General features: G+C 45.7%; 1 protein-coding gene across 1 annotated transcript in view; it reads right to left on the bottom strand.

Moving 5' to 3' along the window:
* GAB2 (GRB2 associated binding protein 2) overlaps positions 1-19,262 on the bottom strand; it is a 192,414-nt gene that overhangs the window by 3,476 nt on the left and 169,676 nt on the right. Inside the window, exons 4-9 of the mRNA XM_072794795.1 lie at positions 6,158-6,750; positions 4,819-4,913; positions 3,474-3,738; positions 2,104-2,194; positions 1,761-1,863; positions 291-416 (exon numbers count right to left, since the gene is read on the bottom strand). Of these exons, the coding sequence (XP_072650896.1) occupies positions 291-416; positions 1,761-1,863; positions 2,104-2,194; positions 3,474-3,738; positions 4,819-4,913; positions 6,158-6,750 (1,273 nt within the window). The remainder of the gene's footprint in view (positions 1-290; positions 417-1,760; positions 1,864-2,103; positions 2,195-3,473; positions 3,739-4,818; positions 4,914-6,157; positions 6,751-19,262) is intronic.

The following is a 19,262-nucleotide window of genomic DNA, read 5'->3' on the forward strand; positions in this document are numbered from 1 at the left end:
GTTGAGGCCCCTAGACAGTGATCTCAAAGAGAAGCTCAGGCCTGGGACAAGGGATTCCTGAGTCTCGGATCTGTCACTGATTCACTCGGTAACCCTGAGCGGGCCATGGCTCCTGGGGTAGCTCCATTTGCTCATTTGCACAAGGAGGAGGGACTGGCTGAGAAGGTCCGACAGACCTCGAGGCCTGTGCGTTGAGAGGAGGCATGTGAGCCCTGTAAGAACCATACTAACTGAAAAGTGGTCAAGTGGTACGAGGCCGAGTGCTCAGACACCCCCACCCCACCCCGTACCTTGCGGTGGGGGCTGGGGGAGCTCGGCTGGAAATCCAGGGCCAGGTAATCAACACTGCCCGTGCTCTTCTTCGGGGCTGGACTGTTGGTGCCACTGGGAATGGGAGACGCAGACACTGGATTTTGCTATGAACAGAGGAAGGAAAAACCATTAGTACGTTTAGAAAACGGACTAACCCTTGGAAAAACACACTTCTGGAGTGCACTGGGCCAGGGACTTCCAGGTTCTCATGAAACCCTTGTAACAATCCTGGGATGGAGGTAGGATTAACTACTATTCTTGTTTTTTATTCTTATTTTTTAAAGCAAAAACTGTGGTTCAGAGAAGTGAGCTGACTTGCCTTGGGGTGTAGAGCCAGTGAGCAGGGATGGGAACCAGATCTGTTTTCAGACTCCCAAACCTGTGGTGTCCTGCTGTACATTTCCGTTACGCCCGGGATGTTGGAAAGTCTCGGTTGCACCAAACCTGCTTCTCTGCACCTCCCTTCCCTGGCCTCCAGTGGGGCAGTCACATGGAAGCCCCTCTTCAAGGGATACACTCTAGGTCCTGTCTCCATCCAGGCATCAAGACCAACTTGTCTAGAATTTTCCAGCACTCCTATTCTGATGTGAATGGCAACAGTCCTATGTTCTATTTTTCGGCTGCTTATTGTTGGGTTGGTTCCTTCTTTCATTATGCAGCAACTACCAGGTGCTGGGCAGCTACCCCCTCTTCTTTTTCTTTCTTTTTTATTTTAAAGATTTTATTTATTTATTCATGAGAGACACAGAGAGAAAGAGAGAGAGGCAGAGACACAGGCAGAGGGAGAAGCAGGCTCCATGCAGGGAGCCCGACGTGGGACTCGATCCCGGGTCTCCAGGATCACGCCCTGGGCTGCAGGCAGCGCTAAATCGCTGAGCCACCGGGCTGCCCAGCTACTCCCTTTTCAATGGAAAACTCAAGGAAGAATCTCCTCATGTGCTGATTTCTCATGGCCTCTGCCACCATGCGCCGTGTTACATGTGCCCCCACCACTGAGGACATAACTCAATAAATGCTTACACTCACATTCTTGCTCGTGGTCATGGGAATAGCACAGTAAGAAATGAAGAGGTCTTTTATAACTTTGAAGGGTGCTCTAAGCATTCTCTATAGGCTCCCAGTGATGATTCTAAGGCACCCATCTAAGTGGCCCCCTGTGGTCCCCAGGCAAAGTCCAAACTCCCCAAGGCAGTATTTGGGGTCATTTGTGATCTGGATCCAGCCCAACTTCCACCTGTAGCCCTAGCTAAATAAGCCTCCTCCTCCTGTACATCTCCCCAGCCTGGTCTGACTGCTCATCCTGCCAGTGTGTCCCCACAGCACTGCCTCTCCACCATGTCACACACCACGTGTGTGTGAGAAGGATTGCAGAAGCAAAGGAATTACAACCAGTGGGGACCTGAGATGGCTCCTGGGTGCTCCGGTGGGAGTCACACCCATGGACTCACCATAGGGACGTAGTTCTCTTCGCTGTCTCCGGAGTCCGTGCTGGTGATGCTCTGGGTGGAGATGGGGCGGCAGTACTGGGAGGGGCTGCAGTTGAAGGTGTGGCTGTGGGGAGAGAAGACAGTGAACTCAGGCTCCTCACACCCAGACCCCGCCCTCGGAGCACCACTCTCCACTGTCAGATCTGATACGGGCCAGGTGCAGTCAATGCCCCCCTCACAGACAAGGACACCAAGCCCCAAGAGACCGCTCAGCTACCGACGGCATTCGTGTCAGGACGCAGCTCTCCCGCCTCAGCCCTGACAACCCCGTTCCAAACTCCCACTTCCCCACATGGACACTCACATGGCCCTAGACCAAGACTTGGTAACAGGTGACTTGAAGGGGAGCTCATCGATGACAGTGTTGTTTCTCAGGTCAAGTGGTGTTGGCTTTACTGGAGCAGGAAGAGAAAGTCAAATGCTCAGCCACAGATGATAATGCCACACACACACACACACACACACACACACACGTAACACACAAGTATATTCATAAATGTATTTGTATTCCCACTTTTACAGAGGGAAACTGAGGTCTAGCAGGTTCTGTGATCTCTGCCTCTGTTGACAGGCTTTGATGTCACAGCTTCAGATTCTGAATGGTATGTTCTTTCCAAGCATTTACTGTAAGAATCGTATTTTCAGAATCCAAAATGGGGACACAGAGTCTGACAACAGATTGTTCTCCCAGATGTGTGACTATATATAAAAACAAGAGACAATAATTGAAGTGGAGAAGGTCACGATGCCTATCCCTGCCACTCCTGGACCAGGGCTGTCGAGCCTGCAGTGGAGGAAGGTCAAGGCCCTAAAGGCTTCATTTCAAATTCTACGATCTGAATTCTCTGTTGATCAGACCTAGGGGTCAGGGGTGCTCATCCTGCCTGATCACTTTACTTCTCCCTTTGAATTCCTGCCCCGGGCCCCGGCCCGCAGCCAGTCCCTAGGGAGGCCCAGCGGACCTGGAGTCTGAACTGCAGCACTGCTTCCTGGTCTAAGTGCAAGGGGCATGGGTCTAACTTTCCTGAACACCTGCTGCGTGGCAGAGGCAGTGTCCTAGACGCTTTCTTCCTCAATAAACCCTAAATAAACCTATGCCCATTTCACCTAAGAAACTGAAATGATTTATCCAAGGTCCCACCCTAGGAGGTGCTGAATAAGGATTCTAACACACAGGTACCTGGTTTGAGAGCTCACGCCTTTCTATCAGGGCGTAGCATACCTTCTAGCAGACCACTCTGTCCGTTCCGGCCCGGCCCCACTCTAAACTCACCCCATGTCCTCCAGAAACATGTTAGACCTCACAAGGCACGTTTAGACACATCATCTGTGTTCCTCAGTGCTCTGTGAGGCAAGTATTCATGTTTCTCAGATGAGAACCAAGGCTCAAACACAGAATGGTTTGCTTCTAACCCCGGGTGGCAGAGCCGGAACCTGACTACGTCCTCTCCTTCTGATGTCTACCTGCACTCCGGCCCGTCCAGGCCACTCCAGCTGCCAGTCCCTAGGCTGCTTGGCCACTGGAGTGAATCTGAGTGTGCATGCATGTGTGTGAGAGTTTGGGGTGCTTAGGCTCCAGAGGCTAACACTTCCCTGCAAGGAATGTTCCCTATATGAATGCAAACAGTTCCTGTACCCCGTCCAGACATGGGACAGGGGAAAGAGGAGACTTACCTTTCCGGTCAGGCTTGAGGTTGCGGTTGACAGGGGGTGGCTGGATCTCGCTCCCTCGGCTGGAGCCCCGGTGCATAGAAAGGGCTGTGGAGGGGTAGCTAAGTCCCTCAAAGTGATGGGGTCCTGGACTCATGGGGATGTAGACACTCTGGGAATTGTCACCTGCCCGCTCCGTGGCCATTAGGTTGGAGGACCCCGGATTCATGGGCACGTAGTTGTCCTCAGAATTGGAGCTCTCTGAGCGGCCCACAACTGTTTTCCCTGGCTGGGAGGGAGAGGGGGAAATGCAGCAGTAACTAACAAGCAGCAGGAAGGCGGGGAGAATCTGTATGCAGGGCGAGGAGAGTTATATCGGGGTCAGCTGCCCTGGGAAGCTACTAAGGCAGGCCCTGAGAAACCCAAGCAAGGAAGCACAGGGGGAGGCAGAAAGAAACAAGGTCTGTGGGTCCCTTCTAGTTTCGGCGATCCCTTGGGGCCCACGTGAAGTTTACAATAATCCTCTAGCATAAAAGACCCCTGGTGGCTGGGCCCACAAGGATTTCTGGGGGCCTGACGAGGCTGGGGGTGGCACAGGCCACAGATGGCATGGGTTTGATTTAGGACCCGCACCTCACCTCAGGGGTTAGCATTAGCGGGTTGGCATCTGAAGCCCGAGCAGGGCAGGGAGCCCTGGAGAAGCCTCGGCCCTGGCTAGTAGGGTGGGCCAGCATGCTCCCCTAGTCCAGCTTTCAGGGTGATCACCAGCTGCAGGTGGACCTGCCACCAAGTTGTACAATATAGTCACCCTGCCCACAGCCTTGCTCCAGCTCCTGCCCTGTCTGTCCACACACCCAAGGAAGCTGCCTCTGCTGTGGTTACCCAATTTTTGTCATTCCAGTAGGCGTGATGCCAGGCCCTAATTGGCTTGGAGAGCATGGTCAGCCCCTGCAGAGGGCAGCCTGGGATTCTGAACGCAACTGGATTTCTGCCACCAAGACTGCCTCTGAGCACCGCCCCTACTGGGAATCCCACACTGCGGCCCTCCTCCGGGTGGAGCCTCAGGGAGAAAGCATGCTGCCTCAGTGCCCCATCCCAGAGCCTGGGTCCTCTGCATTCTAGACCCATTCGACTAACCTACCAACGTGGAGAGCCTTGTGGTCTAGCTCCCCCAAGCACACACTCTTCTTCACCCCAGACCCCAGTGGTATCTTACTTTCTGAAAACCCAACCCAGGCATCTGGACGGAGACCAGAAACTAGGCAGGGGCCTAAGAGGGAGATGCCATCACTCTGTACTTTTCACTCTCTGAGGTGTGACCTTTAACCACCTGGGCTGGCCTGAGGACCCCTGGCTCACCCCCACTCACCAGGAAAGCACTGACCGCATCACTCATGGACTCGGCAGACCGGCCGGCACTGTCTCCACCACGCTGGGGGTACTCATAGGACTCACAGGAAGAAGCTAGGAGAGAAGAGAGAAGATCCATGTGCTAATACTTCCCCAAACCCTCAGCAGTGTTGCTCAGGGTCTGATAGATACTCCAGAAGACGCTACTCTCAACCCCAACTGATAAAGTAATACTTTTATCACTTCATTCCTCAGTTCGAAACTTCCTCCCGGGCTCCTAGTTCTGCCTCCAGTGTTGGCACCTACGGAGGATCCCTCTGTAACTACTCTTCCCTCGTACCCCTCTCTCCTCTAACTCCTATGGCACTCAACGCCTGTCCCACTCATCCCTGCCAGAGCTTATACAAACACGACAGGAATACTGACACTTGACTAATTTACATATGTTGGTTTTATTTTTCCAACTAGATGTGAGCTCTCTGAAGGGTAAGGACATGTTTCATGTATGTCGGTATCATTTCAATTCCAAAGCACAAGGTCACTGATCCAATAGTTGATGGACTGAAAGATACTGAGCCAAGACTCAGGTCCCAGGTCCTAGTCCCATCTCTGCCCCTGACTGACTCTGCAACCCTGAATATGTCTCTTAACCATGGGCCTCGTGTGAAATGGACACAACGAGGATCTCTCTGTCCCACCACACTCTCAGGGTCACTATGTGGCTTAGACAACAGAACGGGTAGGAGCAGACTTTGCGAGCTATACAGCACGAAGCAAAATGAAAGGAATTAATATTACTGTACTTTTTCATCAAACAGAGGAGGCTTATTCAAGGTTGGAACATGCTCAGGGGAAATTAGTGACAATAAATTTATACACTTCAGAGAGAAGTCCAGATTTAAGCCAGAGATTCATTTGTGGCTTAGAAAATATTTAGTAGCTTAAAATTTGTTTTAATAGTCTGCTAGTTCACATAGGTTTGGCTCCAGTTCGAACTGGTCCTCTCAGTTTATTTTTTCAGTCTTTGATTTGATTTATATAAAAATGAATCAAATGCTAGGATTTGGACTTCCAAACCCATAAGAAGCTGTGTTGTGGTTAACCGAGAATATTCTTTCTCCCTGAGTAGAACAGCAATCCCTCTCAGGCTGGGTCTGCTACACTCTTGCACCGTGGGCATGTGCCGACAGCCTCCAGTGCTGGAGGACCAGCTAGTACCAGGTTTGGGTACCAGATGCCTCCGAGTATCAGTGACCCAGGTGGGCCTCATGTCTCCTTGGCACGGATGACCCAGGACTGGCAAATTACTGAGCGCTCCCAAGCTGCCCCTCAGGGTCACAGCTGGGGCTTATACCAACCTCGGTGCAGTCGGCTGTTGTCCATGGCTGGGAGGGTGTTGCGCCTGGGGATGGTGGCCGCGGCAGAGACAGATCTGCTGCTTTCGCTGATTGGAGGTCTCTGTTGAGGGCTGCCCCACCGAGGAGTTTCTGCCTGACTTGGCTTGGGAGGCCGGGGCGGGGGAGCTATGGCCGATTCCCCAGGAGTGGCCACCGCCATGGCATTGTGGTTCTTGTCCAGCGTGAATGTCCTAGGGATCTGGTAGGCTGAGAGCGGGGTGGCTGGCACTTCCATATTGTCCACCAGGAGGTCCCCGAACTCCCGACACAGGGTGTTGCTGGGTGTCTTGAAGGTGTATACATCCTCGTTATCTGTCTCAGAGCCAGTGAGGCTGCCCTTGGTGTGGCCGTGGGAGGCCAGGCTCCGGGGCAGGTCGTAGGTACTGTCTCTGAATTCCGTATTGTGCCGGCTTGGCTTGGGGAGGCTATAGAAGCCATGGACTTGACCACTGACCCCGTTGACGCAGTGTCCGTTGCCCTGGGCAAGTTTCTGTACAGCTGTGTCACTCCTCATGAGAAAGGAGGCCCTGGTGCCCTGAGAGAAGCTGGCACTCCTGAGAGAGAGAAGAAGGGGAAGAAGGACGGAACAGGTTAGAGGGGGCCAGGACTGCCCACCCAGGGAGGCAAGCTGGCATGTTCAAAGCCCCATGTGGCTGGTTGGTGTAGAAACCAGGCCAGGGAGGCCGGCAGGCCTGAGCTTTATCTTGGTTTACTAGCTGTGTGACTTTGCACGAGCCACTTTCTCTTTCCGAGTTTTAGTTAATGCATTTGCAAAAACGGTGATAAAAAACATACTCTGAATGTTGTTTAGAAATGAGACTCCAGTATATCCAATATATAGATGTTCAATCAGTGTTAGCCTTTATCTTCCCTCACCCCAGAGAGCTGTGATTAGCAGACGTTGCCCTCACCCCTCACCCCTCCAAATAAAGAAGCACAGCAGCCATAGCACCTGCCTGTTCGTTGCTCTAGGTACCACAGAATGTGCACGTTTGTATATGAAGGCTGTGAGACAGTGGAAAGAACCTTTGAACTGGTGTCCCAAGCTAGCAACTGGCTCATTTTACCCGAGTGTCAGTTTCCCCACTGTAAAATAAATTAGCTACTGGCTGTGGATGTTGTGAGTTGTAAAGAGCTGTTCAAATGTAAACTATACACTTATTTTCTGTCTGGTATTATGGTTTGTTGAGACACAGGTAGCAGGGGGAAATATCTCTTTCCAGAAGACTAAAATTTTATAGGAAAAATATTTTCCTGTTTGGGGGCACGTGGGTGGCTCAGTGGTTGACCTTTGGCTCAAGGCGTGATCCCAGGGTCCCGGGATCAAGTCCCACATCGGGCTCCCTGCAGGGAGCCTGCTTCTCCCTCTGCCTATGTCTCTGCCTCTCTCTGTGCCTCTCATGAATAAATAAAATCTTTAAAAAAAATGGTTTCCTGTTTGGGAACTATGTTATAGACAGAAAAAGTTTTGATTATTACTGTTTTAAAGTGTAGATTTTTGGGAAATAAGGCAAGACTCAAGAGTAAAAAAAGACCCGGGACTGGAAGGATTTGTGTGAGCTCCATTACCACTACGAATATCTCTATGACCTTCACTCAGGCCCCACCAGAAGGCATGGCCTGATGGGACTCATTGGCTCTCTGGGGTTCATCTGGCTTTGAAGCTCCAGAAGTCACTGGCCTTATGAATGTGGTTTTCAAACTGGATTCTGTGTTGTGTGTAGGTAGGTGCTGTGGAAGGTGAGGTTCTGAGCAACTAAGGATGCAGATAAGCTTTTCTCTCTCTCACTTTATGATTCTTCACAGGATTTCACTTGAGGAAAAAAAGAATCACTGTTCTAGAACAATCCTTTATAGTAGTGATTCTCAGACTTCTGGAAGCTATAAGCTTCTTCAAGAATCTGATGAAAAGTTCTTGGCACTTCTTACTAGTATGAGGCAAATCTTGTATACATACAAAGTTTCATGCTGCAGCTGGGACAGGTGAGGAGCTTGTAGCCCCCTGAGGCCAATCTGTTGGAACTTCTGCCTTCAACAAGTTCTTTTAGCTCCTGGGGAGCTTGTTATTTATGGATGCGGCCACCAGATGGTGATAGAAAATAGGGCCCAGTAGTTTAGAAAGAGGAAGGGAACAGGTGTCTAGACCAGGCTCTCTGGTAAACTGGCATTCTTGACCATTGGGGAGTTCCATTTCAGTTCCCAAACCTTCAGTGGCCCTCCTCTGTAGGCTTCCGTGTTCTTTCTCCTTTTCTTTTCTATTTCACACACACAACCAAGCCAAGCACCACGGACCTAGATCCTTTAGATAATGGAGTGCTTGGGAAAAAGGATGGGAGAGCCAATGGCACATTTAAGGTTGGACATCTCCATGGAGACCTGTTCATTTAACAAATGTTTACTGATGTCCTATTTTCCATCTGGGCCAGGCACAATGGATAACACAGATGCCTCCTGCCCTGGGGGACATAGTGGTGGAGGAGGTGACACACATACAAATCATGACAATCAAGTGGGTGAGTACTCAGCTCTTGACAGATTTATATGAACCCTCCCTGGCGGTGGTGGTACAGAATGTCACGGAAGCCTTCTTCAAAGATCTTACCTTTGAGTGAGTCTCAAAATTGGCCAGGCACAAGGCAAGAGGAGGGAAAACACGTTTTAGTTAGAGGAACAAAGAAGGGGCACAACACAGTGAGGGAAAGGGACTGCAAGCTGCTCAGGCTGGGTCCATTAGGACACAAGACTGAAGAGGGGGCGGTGGAGGGGCCAGGCTGGGGCTGCTGAGAGCTGGGGAGCGCCTGGAGGTCTTAAGGTGGGATGGGGAGAATAGTAACCTTAAACCCTGCTCAACGTTTCACGGTTCACGTAATTTTATTCAAACCTTAACCTGATTCAGGGATGAACTCATCCTCTTCTTGACTCTCCCTGAATGCACCAGTCACTCAAGCCGGGAACCTGGGAGTTACCCACATTATAATCTTTCACTCGATAATCCTTTCAGGGCCTATTGAATCCATCCCAGTTGAGGTCCTCCTGGTTTTTCTTCTGCATAAATCAAAGGCCTAGTCTGCCTACCACCCACCAGGACCTCTCTGATCCCCTCTACGTCCTACAGACATTTACTTTCCTGACTGGCCAGCTTACACTTTGTCAACACTGTCCCACTGCCTTTAGGCCTGAGCTGTATTCCGGCTCTAACTCACCTCCCCAATCTCTTGTCCCTGTTCCCCTCCCCATTCCTGGATCCACTCAGCCAAACTTCCCTTGTTCCCAGTGAGCCCCTTGCAGTTAAGCCTCCAGGCTCTCTGTCACATTGTTCATGCTGTCTGAAAGGCTTCCTACTTCAATCTGGCAAGCTCCTGCTCCTATTTGTCCTTCAAACTCAGCACAAAAGGCATATCTTTTTTCTCCTTAAAGATTTTATTTGAGGGCAGCCCAGGTGGCTCAGGGGTTTAGCGCCGCCTTCAGCCCAGGGTGTGATCCTGGAGACCCAGAGTCCCTGAATGGAGCCTGCTTCTCCCTCTGCCTGTGTCTCTGCCTCTCTCTCTCTCATGAATAAATAAATAAAATCTTAAAAAAAAAAAAAAGATTTTGAGAGAGAGAGAGAATGTGAGCAGTGGGAGCAGCAGAGGGAGAAGCAGGCTCCGCACTGAGCAGGGAGCCCAACATGGGGCTTGATCCCAGTACCCTGAGATTGTGACCTGAGCCAAAGGCAGATGCTTAACAAACTGAGCCACCCAGGCACCCCAGCACATCTTCTAAAGCTGTTTCTCACCCTCCTCTACCTCCAAGCGTAATCAATCACTTGCTCAACTTGGAGCAGGGAGCAAGTGTTATCTGTGTTATGTACCACCAGCACTTGTCTTCCCGCCCAGACCGAGATTTCCTCCAGGAAAGAAACTGTCTTATCACTGTTCTCTCTCTGGCACCTGGACTAGTGCTGTCACATGGAGAATGATGAATAAAGGTTTGTTGAATGGACAAGCAAATTAATGTATAAATAAATGAATAAATAAAGTGTCGGTGCTGCCATCCTGTTTCCTGAGCTTGGCCTATGCTCTGGTCAGTAGATTGAAACCCTTCCCCGTTGGGACCCACCAGCTCACATTCCAACGTCATGCTGCCCTGGCATCCTCCTCCTCCTCTTGAGCTCCCGGAGCTACTCACTCATCCCTAAATGTGTCCCACCTGGTCTTTGGCTGGACCTGTCTTATTTACCTTTCTCTGGAATGCTTCATTGAGGCATCAGAATCTTACACAAAATATCAAAAAAAGCCTTTTAGCTCCACAAAGTTGTTACAGGCCTCCTCCTTTCCCTTTGCTCCCACCGCAGGCTGTACTTCCACCAAAACACTTGTTCTGCCTCGTGTTAGAGCTGTCGGGGCCTGGGTCCAGCACTTCCACCCGGCCCTGCGCCCCTGGGGGGCAGGGAACCCTTCCCGTGCCCTGGCATGGTGCCGTGCCCTGTGTGGAGGGGCGTGGGCTGCTGCTTCAAGAATGAGCTTAAAGGAGTTACACAAGGGAAACGATTGCCAAAAGCCATGCACTCGGACAGACAGATGGCAGTAGAACTGGCTCTGCTCAAAGCCGTTGCTACGGTGTGTCCCCTCTTCAGCAGTGATCCCGAGTGGAATTCTGACACTCGTGACTTCTGTGGCCTTTACCATTTCCGTGTCCACCTTTACCGAGGTCTATGTCACCATGGTGTCCTGAGCCGCTTTCCTGAGACGAAGACCTGAAAGGGGTGGATCCTGAGAGAGAGAGGCTTCTCTTGCAGGCTGGGGTTGGCCAGAGGCCTCATAAAAGCAGCACGCACGGGACTGTGCCGGGCACACCACACACAAGGTCATTTTGAATCCCCTTCGTGGTTCTGAGAGACAGGTATGACCCTCACACATCACACGAGAAAAACAGCCAATGGACGAGCTGAGCTGTGCGGGGAGATGCTGCACAGTGAGCGGGGGCTCCCCGGAGGACGCGGAGGCGGCGAGTGAGAGAAGGCGCTCCCTCCAGCCAGCAGCCCCTGCCTCTCGTTCCCACGCCAGGGAACGCCAGCTGGTGGGGGCGCCAGCGCATCACCTCTTGTGGCACTCCCATCTTCACGCGGACCAGAAGCCTCTCCCTTATCTTCCAGCAGCAACGTCCACAATAGCCAAACTGTGGAAGGAGCCTCGGTGCCCATTGACAGATGAATGGATAAGAAGATGTGGTCTATGTATAGAATGGAATATCACTCAGCCATCAGAAAGGACGAATACGCATTTGCTTCAACGTGGATGGAACTGGAGGGTGTTATGCTAAGTGAAGTAAGTCAGCCGGAGAAGGACAAACATGGTTTCAAACCATATGTGGAATATAAGGAATAGTGAAAGGTATAAGGAAAAGGAGGGGAACTGAGTGGGAAAAATTAGGAAGACAAACAATGAGAGATACCTAACTCTGGGAAACAAACAAAGGGTAGCAGAGGGGAGGTGGGCAGGAGGGTTGGGGTAACTGGGTGACAGGCACTGAGGAGGGCACTTGATGGGATGAACTCTGGGTGTTATACTACACGTTGGCAAACTGAACTTAAATAAAAACAAATGTAAATAAAATTAAATTAAAGGAATGCTTTCCTAGTTTTCCTCATCACTTTATTTGGCAATAGCTCTTTGGCATTTTTCCATATAGTTTTATGTACCACACGACACCACATTTCACTCTTTTCCACCCTACTCCTAGTACCTTCATGATGAAGAGCCCAGTTTGATTTTAATGGATCTGTTCCTATTTAAAGAAAGAGAATACACAAATGGTTGTAAGTAAATTAACCACCATTTAGCTCTGTAACTGTCACTGGCAATCTTAAGAGGTCATGTGGACCATCCTTCTGCATTTAACCCATTCCACAGGGATCCTTCCAGTGAGGGAAGAAAATGCAGAAAATGCTGTCTCCTAATCTCTAAGAGGTGAGGTGATCTTTGCATCTCAAGGCCTTCTGGCTGCAAGTTTGAGCTTGCCTTCTCGTTGTGGTTTTGGAGCAAAGTTATATATATGAAATGAGTGAAACTAGAAGTTGTAATATTCTCTGTCTCTGGTCAATCAAAGCTACTGGGTGAATGAGTCACTAAGACCTCTTACAAATGACTAATCAAAGGTAAGTTCTCTTTTGCCATTTCTGATTTTACTTTGTACCCACCATCTTTCTGCAGAGTATCGCTGCAGGGTCAGTGATGCACTGAGTCTGGAATCTCATCACTTGACACTTCACTTCCCCTGCCCCCCACCCTTCCCCAGAATTACGGCTTTTGGAGGCATGTGACTCATCACAATGTATCATCTGTTGCAGGTTTAACAGCCTCCTTGAAATAGGAAGACAGAGAAGGTCTGGAATCTGAAATGAGGCCCTAAAAACTGGAGGGCAAAAATAAATCCGGGGAAGCTAACTGGTCCCCAAAGACAAAAAGGACTTTGCTCATCTTCACGGTGTCAGTTCAAAACTCCTTCCTTGGCAATAGTTACTACTTTGAGGAGTTACTTATTTTTGCTCAGTGGAAAAGCCAGATTTTGAGAACTGTAGTCATTTTAGCCAGAATGCATATCCAGTACTTGAAGGAAGAACAGTGGCTGCAACTACAGTAAAAAATAAATAATTCCTAGTTTAATCTCTGAAGTGCTTAATTTATTGTACAATATGAGAGGTTCCCCCATAAATGAAAAAAGGAATAGATAAAAGATTGGTTATTATTAGCCTCAGTAAATACTCTTTCATGATAGTAATCCAAACAGACATCTTTATGTCTATGCTAGGCAGAGATGATGGTTCTCTCTCCCAAGTCCTCACTCAGAAGTAATTCTATGAGGGGCACCTGGCTGGCTCAGTCAGTGGAGCATGTGGCTCTTGATCTTGGGATTGTGTGTTTGAGCCCCATGTTGGGTGTGATTACTTAAAAATTAAAAAAAAAGAAAGAAAGAAAGAAAAAAGGGTTCTTGGATGTCTCAGTCAGTTAAGCATCAGCTCAGGTTGTGATCTCAGGGTTCTGGGATCCAGCCCGCATACAGCTCCCTGCTCAGTAGGGAGTCTGCTTCTCCCTCTCTCTTTCCCCTTACTTGTGCTGTCTCTAAAAGAAATAAATAAATAAAATCTTTTTTTTTTTTTTTTTAAAGATGTAGCTCTATGAGATTATTTCAAAGATTGCCTGAGGTAACTAACGTGATAGTGTTTTGTAAACTGTAAAGCATTATCCCTTTTTTTCCAGAGCACCTATGTAACGTGAATATCAGGAGCAGTAAGGCCACACCATTTATCAACATTTGGCATTGTCAGTCTTTTTTATTTTACCCATTCTGGTGGAGATGAAGCAAAACTCAGAGGTTTTAATTTACATTTCCCTAGTGATTTGACATCTTTGCATTTGCCATTTCTGTATCTTTTCTTGGTGAAATGTCTATTCAAATCTTTCGCCCATTAAAAAAAAATTGGGTTGTTTGTCTTAAGTTATAATAGTGCTTTATATTTTCTAGAAATAAATCCTTTGTCAGATATATTTGAGTATTTTCTCATATTTTGTGACTTGGCATTTTGTTTTCTTTTTTTTTTTAAATTTTTATTTATTTATGATAGTCACACAGAGAGAGAGATAGAGAGAGAGAGAGGCGCAGAGACATAGGCAGAGGGAGAAGCAGGCTCCATGCACCAGGAGCCCGATATGGGATTCGATCCCGGGTCTCCAGGATCGCGCCCTGGGCCAAAGGCAGGCGCTAAACCACTGCGCCACCCAGGGATCCCGGCATTTTGTTTTCTTAATGGGGCTTTTTGAAGAACAAAAGTTTTTTTTTTTTAAGAACAAAAGTTTTAATTTTGTTCAGCACTTTATCAATTTATTTTCTTTTATGATTCCTTTGTATCCTATGATAAAAATCTTTGCTTACCCGAAGATCACAAAGATGTTTTCTTCTAGACATTTCATAGAATCAGATTTAGGTCTCTAAACACATTTAATTTTGAGTAGTGTGGTAACAATAAAGTTTTTTTTTTTTTCCTTAATTCCTATATGGATATCCAGCTATTCCAGCACCATTTGTTGAAAAGCCTTTCAGTCCCTATTGGCACCTTTGTCAACACATGCATGTGTGTGTGCACACACACATACCTCATTATTCTGTTCTAGTGAGCTCTGTATGTTTACCTTTTCATCAATACAACATGGTCTTAAAGAAGAAAGACAAAGAAAGACAAAGTTTGGTTGTTTGCAAGTCTTGAAATCAGGTAGTATAAATCTTGCAACTTCATCATGTTCTTTAAAAAAATCATTTTGGTTATTCTAAGTTGTTTGGAGTGGCATATCAACTTTAGAGTTAGCTTCTCAATTTCTATGAAAAAGCTTAGCTGGGATTTTTATTTGGACTGCATTGGAGCTATAGATCAATTTGGGAAGATTTGCCATTTTAATAATATTGGGTCTTCCAATTCATAACTATAGCATATCACTCTCCATATTTAAGTCTTTAGTTTCCCTCAGAAGTGTTTGATAGTGATTTCGGTGATGAGGTCTTGTGTATCTTTTTTTATTCCTAAGCAGTCCATGTTTTTTTGGCATCATTATATGGAGAATTTTTTTAAAGTCCATTTTCCAAATGTTTGCTGCTAGTATGTAAAAATTAATTTGCATATAATAATCCTTTATCCTGTGACCTTGCTAAATTCACTTCTTCATTATAATAGTTGTTTTCTAGATTCTTTAAAATTTTTATATAAACCATCAAGTTACCTGCAAGTAGAGACAGTGTTATGTCTTCCCGTCTCATCTTTGTGCCTCTTACATTTTTTGTCTCCTTATTGGACAGGCTATAGCCCCTGTACAATGTTTTTTTTTTTTTTTTTTTTAAGATTTTATTTATTTATTCAAGAGAGAGAGGCAGAGGCCCCATGCAGGGAAGCGCAATGTGGGACTTATCCCCGGACCCGGGATCATACCCTGAGCCAAAGGCAGATACTCAACCACTGAGCCACCTAGGCATCCCCTCTGTACAATGTTGAGCAGAAGTGAGAGCAGGTATTCTGTCCTTGTCCTTAGTATTATGAGAATATGTTTAATATTTCTCTGTTAGGTATAATATTAGCTGTAGGTTATCCTTAGCAGTCTGCTATTAATTTGAAGGAGTTCTCCTCTATTTACAGTTTGCTAAGAAAATTTTTATGAAGAGGCATTGAGTTTTGATAAATGCTTTTTCTGCACCTACTAATGTGATGATTACATTGTTTTTCTCCTTATTTTCTCTCCTTTTTTAAAAAGAGAGGTGGGGGATAGAAGAGAGAGGGATAGAGAGAGAAGGGGAGAGAAGGAGAAAGGGAGGGAGGAGGGGCAGAAGGAGAGGGAGAGAGAGAGGGAGAGAGAGAGAATGTAAACCAGGCTCTATGCCCAGTGCAGAGCCTAACTCGGGGCTCGATCTCACAATCCTGAGATCATGACCTGAGTGGAAATCAAGAGTAAGACACTTGACACTTAGCTGATTGAGCCACCCAGGCACCCCTCTCCTTATGATCTTGATGTGATTAATTACACTGGTTGGCTTCTTAATGTAAAACCAATCTTGCATTCCTAGGATGAACACTACTTTATCATGAACTATTATCCCTAATGATGTATATACACACATACACTCCCTACTATATTTAAATACATATTAGGGAACACACATACATATTAAATATATATTTTTAAGTTGGATTTGATTACTAATTTTTTTAAAAGAAAAGATTTCTGCATCTATATCCACAGGGAATATTACCTTCTGATTTTCTTTCCTGTAATCTTTGTCAGGTTTTGGTAGTAGGGTTATTTTGGTGTCAAAAAATGAGTTGCACCTTAAAAAAAATGAGTTGCAAAAGGATCCCCTCTTCTATTTTCTGAAAGAATTTGGGTAATATTTGTGTTACCCTTTTGATAGAATTTACCAATAAAACCACCTAGGCCTGGTTTTGTAGATATTTACCCAAGAGAAATGAAGCAAATGTCTACACTTGTTAGTGACTATTTATGTACAAATGTATCTAATTTGTAATAGCTAAAACTAAATCCAAGTGCCCATCAACATAAGAATGGATCAGTAAATTGTGATATAAAGGTACAATGAATTACTACTCAGCAATAAAAAGGAACAACTAATGATACATATAACAACATGGATGAATCCCAAAAGCATTATGTTGAGTGAAAGAAATAAGGAAAATAGTAAATACTATATGATTCCACTCAAGCAAAATTGTAGAAAATGATAACTAATGTAGTGATAGAAATATTGTCAGTGGTCCCTGAGGAATGAGGTAGAAGAAAGTATGGATCACAAAGGGGCATGAGGAAACTTGATGTATATTCACATTGACTGTACTTCAAATACCTCTCAAAAATTATTATTATTTTTAAAAGATTTTATTTATTTATTCATGAGACACACAGAGAGAGAGAGAGAGAGGGGGGCAGAGACACAGGCACAGGGAGAAGCAGGCTCCATGCAGAAGCCTGACGTGGGACTTGATTCCGGGACCCCAGGATTACGTCCTGGGCCAAAGGCAGGCACCAAACCACTGAGCCACCCAGGGATCCCCTCAAAAATTATTTTTTAAAAAAGGTAAATAAAATTGTGGGGTAGGTGAAAAGGGGGAGGATTCTAGAACTGGAAAATCAATTTAAAAAAATTATCCAAAATGAGCACAGAGAAGAAATCAGATTTTTAAAAAATGAATAGTATCATTGATACCACAGTATCAGTGATGTATGGGTCAGTATCAAGTGGTCTAATGTGAGGAATAGAAGGAAAGCAGAGATGGAATGGGGCAGAAAAAAAAACTTGAAAAAATATTGGTAGAAATTTTGCTGTACTAGATCAAAAAGAACAAATAGAATCAGAAAGCTAAGTGAAGCCCAAAGAAAAACATCTCAAGGGATATCATAGTCAAATTGCTAAAAAAAAAAGAAAAAAAAGTCATCAAACAGACAGAAGCCCAAATAGCCAAAATAATCTTGCAAACAAAGATCAAAGTGAGAGGCCTCGTACTTCCTGATTTCAAAACATATTATTACAAAGCTATGGTAATTAAAAATGTGGTACTGGCGCAAAGATAGACATCTACACCAATAGAATAGAATATGGAGCCCAGAAATAACCTTCACGTATATGATCTAGTGATTTTCAGCACAGGTGCTCAGACCATTCAATGGGAAAAAGGACAATATTTTCAACAAATGGTGCTGGGAGAATTAGATATGCATATGCACAAAAATGGAAGTTAGAGCTTTACCTGACACCATATATAAAAATTTAACAAAAAGACCTCAGAGCTAAAACTATAAACTCTGAGAAGAAAACACCAGAGAAAAAGCTTCCGGACATTGGATTTGGCAATGATTTTTTTTTTAAATACATGACACCAAAAGCACAGGGAACAAAATAAAAATAGATAAATTGAACTGCACCAAAGGACACAATCAGCAGAGTGAAAGGCAATCTACAGAATGGGGGAAAGATCTGTAAATCATATTTGGCAAGGTGTTAATATCCAGAATATAAAAAGAACTTCTACAACCTAACAGCAACAACAACAACAACAAACCAACCAGATTTAAAAAAAAAAAAAAATGGGCAGAGACCTACATAGATATTTCTCTAAAGATATACAAATAGCCAACAAATACATGAAAAGATGCTGAACATCACTAATCATTATAGAAATATAAATAAAAACCATAGTGAGGAGTGCCTGGGTAGCTCAGTTGGTTAAGCATTGAACTCTTGATTTCAGCTCAGGTCATGATCTCAGGGGTTGCGAGATCAAGCCCTGCATTGGGCTCTGCACTGGGCATGGAACCTGCTTTGGATTCTCTCTCTCCTTCTGCCCTTCCCCCTCTAAAACAAACAAACAAACAAACAAACAAACCCAAACCAAACAAACTCGAAGCTCACTCCCCCCCACTCTAAACCACAATGAGATACTACCTCACAGCCATTAGGATGGTACTACTAAAAAATTACAAATATTGGCAAAGATGTGGAGAAACAGTAACTCTTGTGCACGGTTGCAAAATGGTACAGCCATAATGAAAAAACAGTATGGGAGTTTCTCAAAAGATTGAAAACAGAATTACCAGAGTATCCAGCAATTCTACTTCTGGATATATATCCTAAAGAATTGAAAGCTGAGTCCTGGAAGAGTACTTGTACATCCAGGTTCATGCAGCATTAACCACAACAGCCAAAAGGTGGAAGCAACCAAGGTGTCTACTGATGGATGAAATAAACATATGTGGCATAAATAGCCAATGAAATATTATTCAGCCATAAAAAAGGAAGGAAATTCTGACATGTGTTTTAACACGGATGAACCTTAAAGACATTATCCTAAGTGCAAAAACCCACTCGCAAAAAAGACAAGTACTATATGATTGCATTTATGTGAGTTACCTGGAGAAGTCAAATTCATACAGACAGTAGAAAGGGGGGTGTTGGGAAGCAGGGGAAAGGTGAAATGTAGAATTTTTAACTTGGGGAGAGTTTCAGTTTTGTAAGATGAGAAGAGTTCTGGAGATTGGTTGCATAACAATGTGGAAGTACTTACCACTTACTGACCTGGACACTTAAAAATAAACTAAGATGATGAATTTTATGTTATGTGTATTTCACCACAATTTTTATATAAAGGAGGAAAAAAACCCATTAGGAGAAAGATACATTACATATAGGATTCTAACAATAAAAATAACAGCTGACCTTCCAATGAAGGGCAAAAGACTATAGAATTACATTCTTTAAAATGCCAAAAGAAAATAAAATCATCATTCCAGAATTTTATATTCAGCAAAATATCTCTCAGAAATGAAGGTGAGGGGCTCCTGGGTGGCACAGGTGGTTAAGTGGCTGACTGGTTTGGGCTCAGGTCAGGATCTCGGGGTTGTGAGACTGAGCTCTGCACTGGGTTCTGCACTCAGTGGGGAGTCTACTTGAGATTCTCTCTCCCTCTCCCTCTGCTTCTCCGCTCCACACATGTGCACACTCTCTCTCAAATAAATCTTTTTTTTAAAAAGGAAGG

This window comes from Canis lupus, chromosome 23, assembly GCF_048164855.1.
Source record: "Canis lupus baileyi chromosome 23, mCanLup2.hap1, whole genome shotgun sequence".
Classification (NCBI taxonomy): Eukaryota; Metazoa; Chordata; class Mammalia; order Carnivora; family Canidae; genus Canis; species Canis lupus.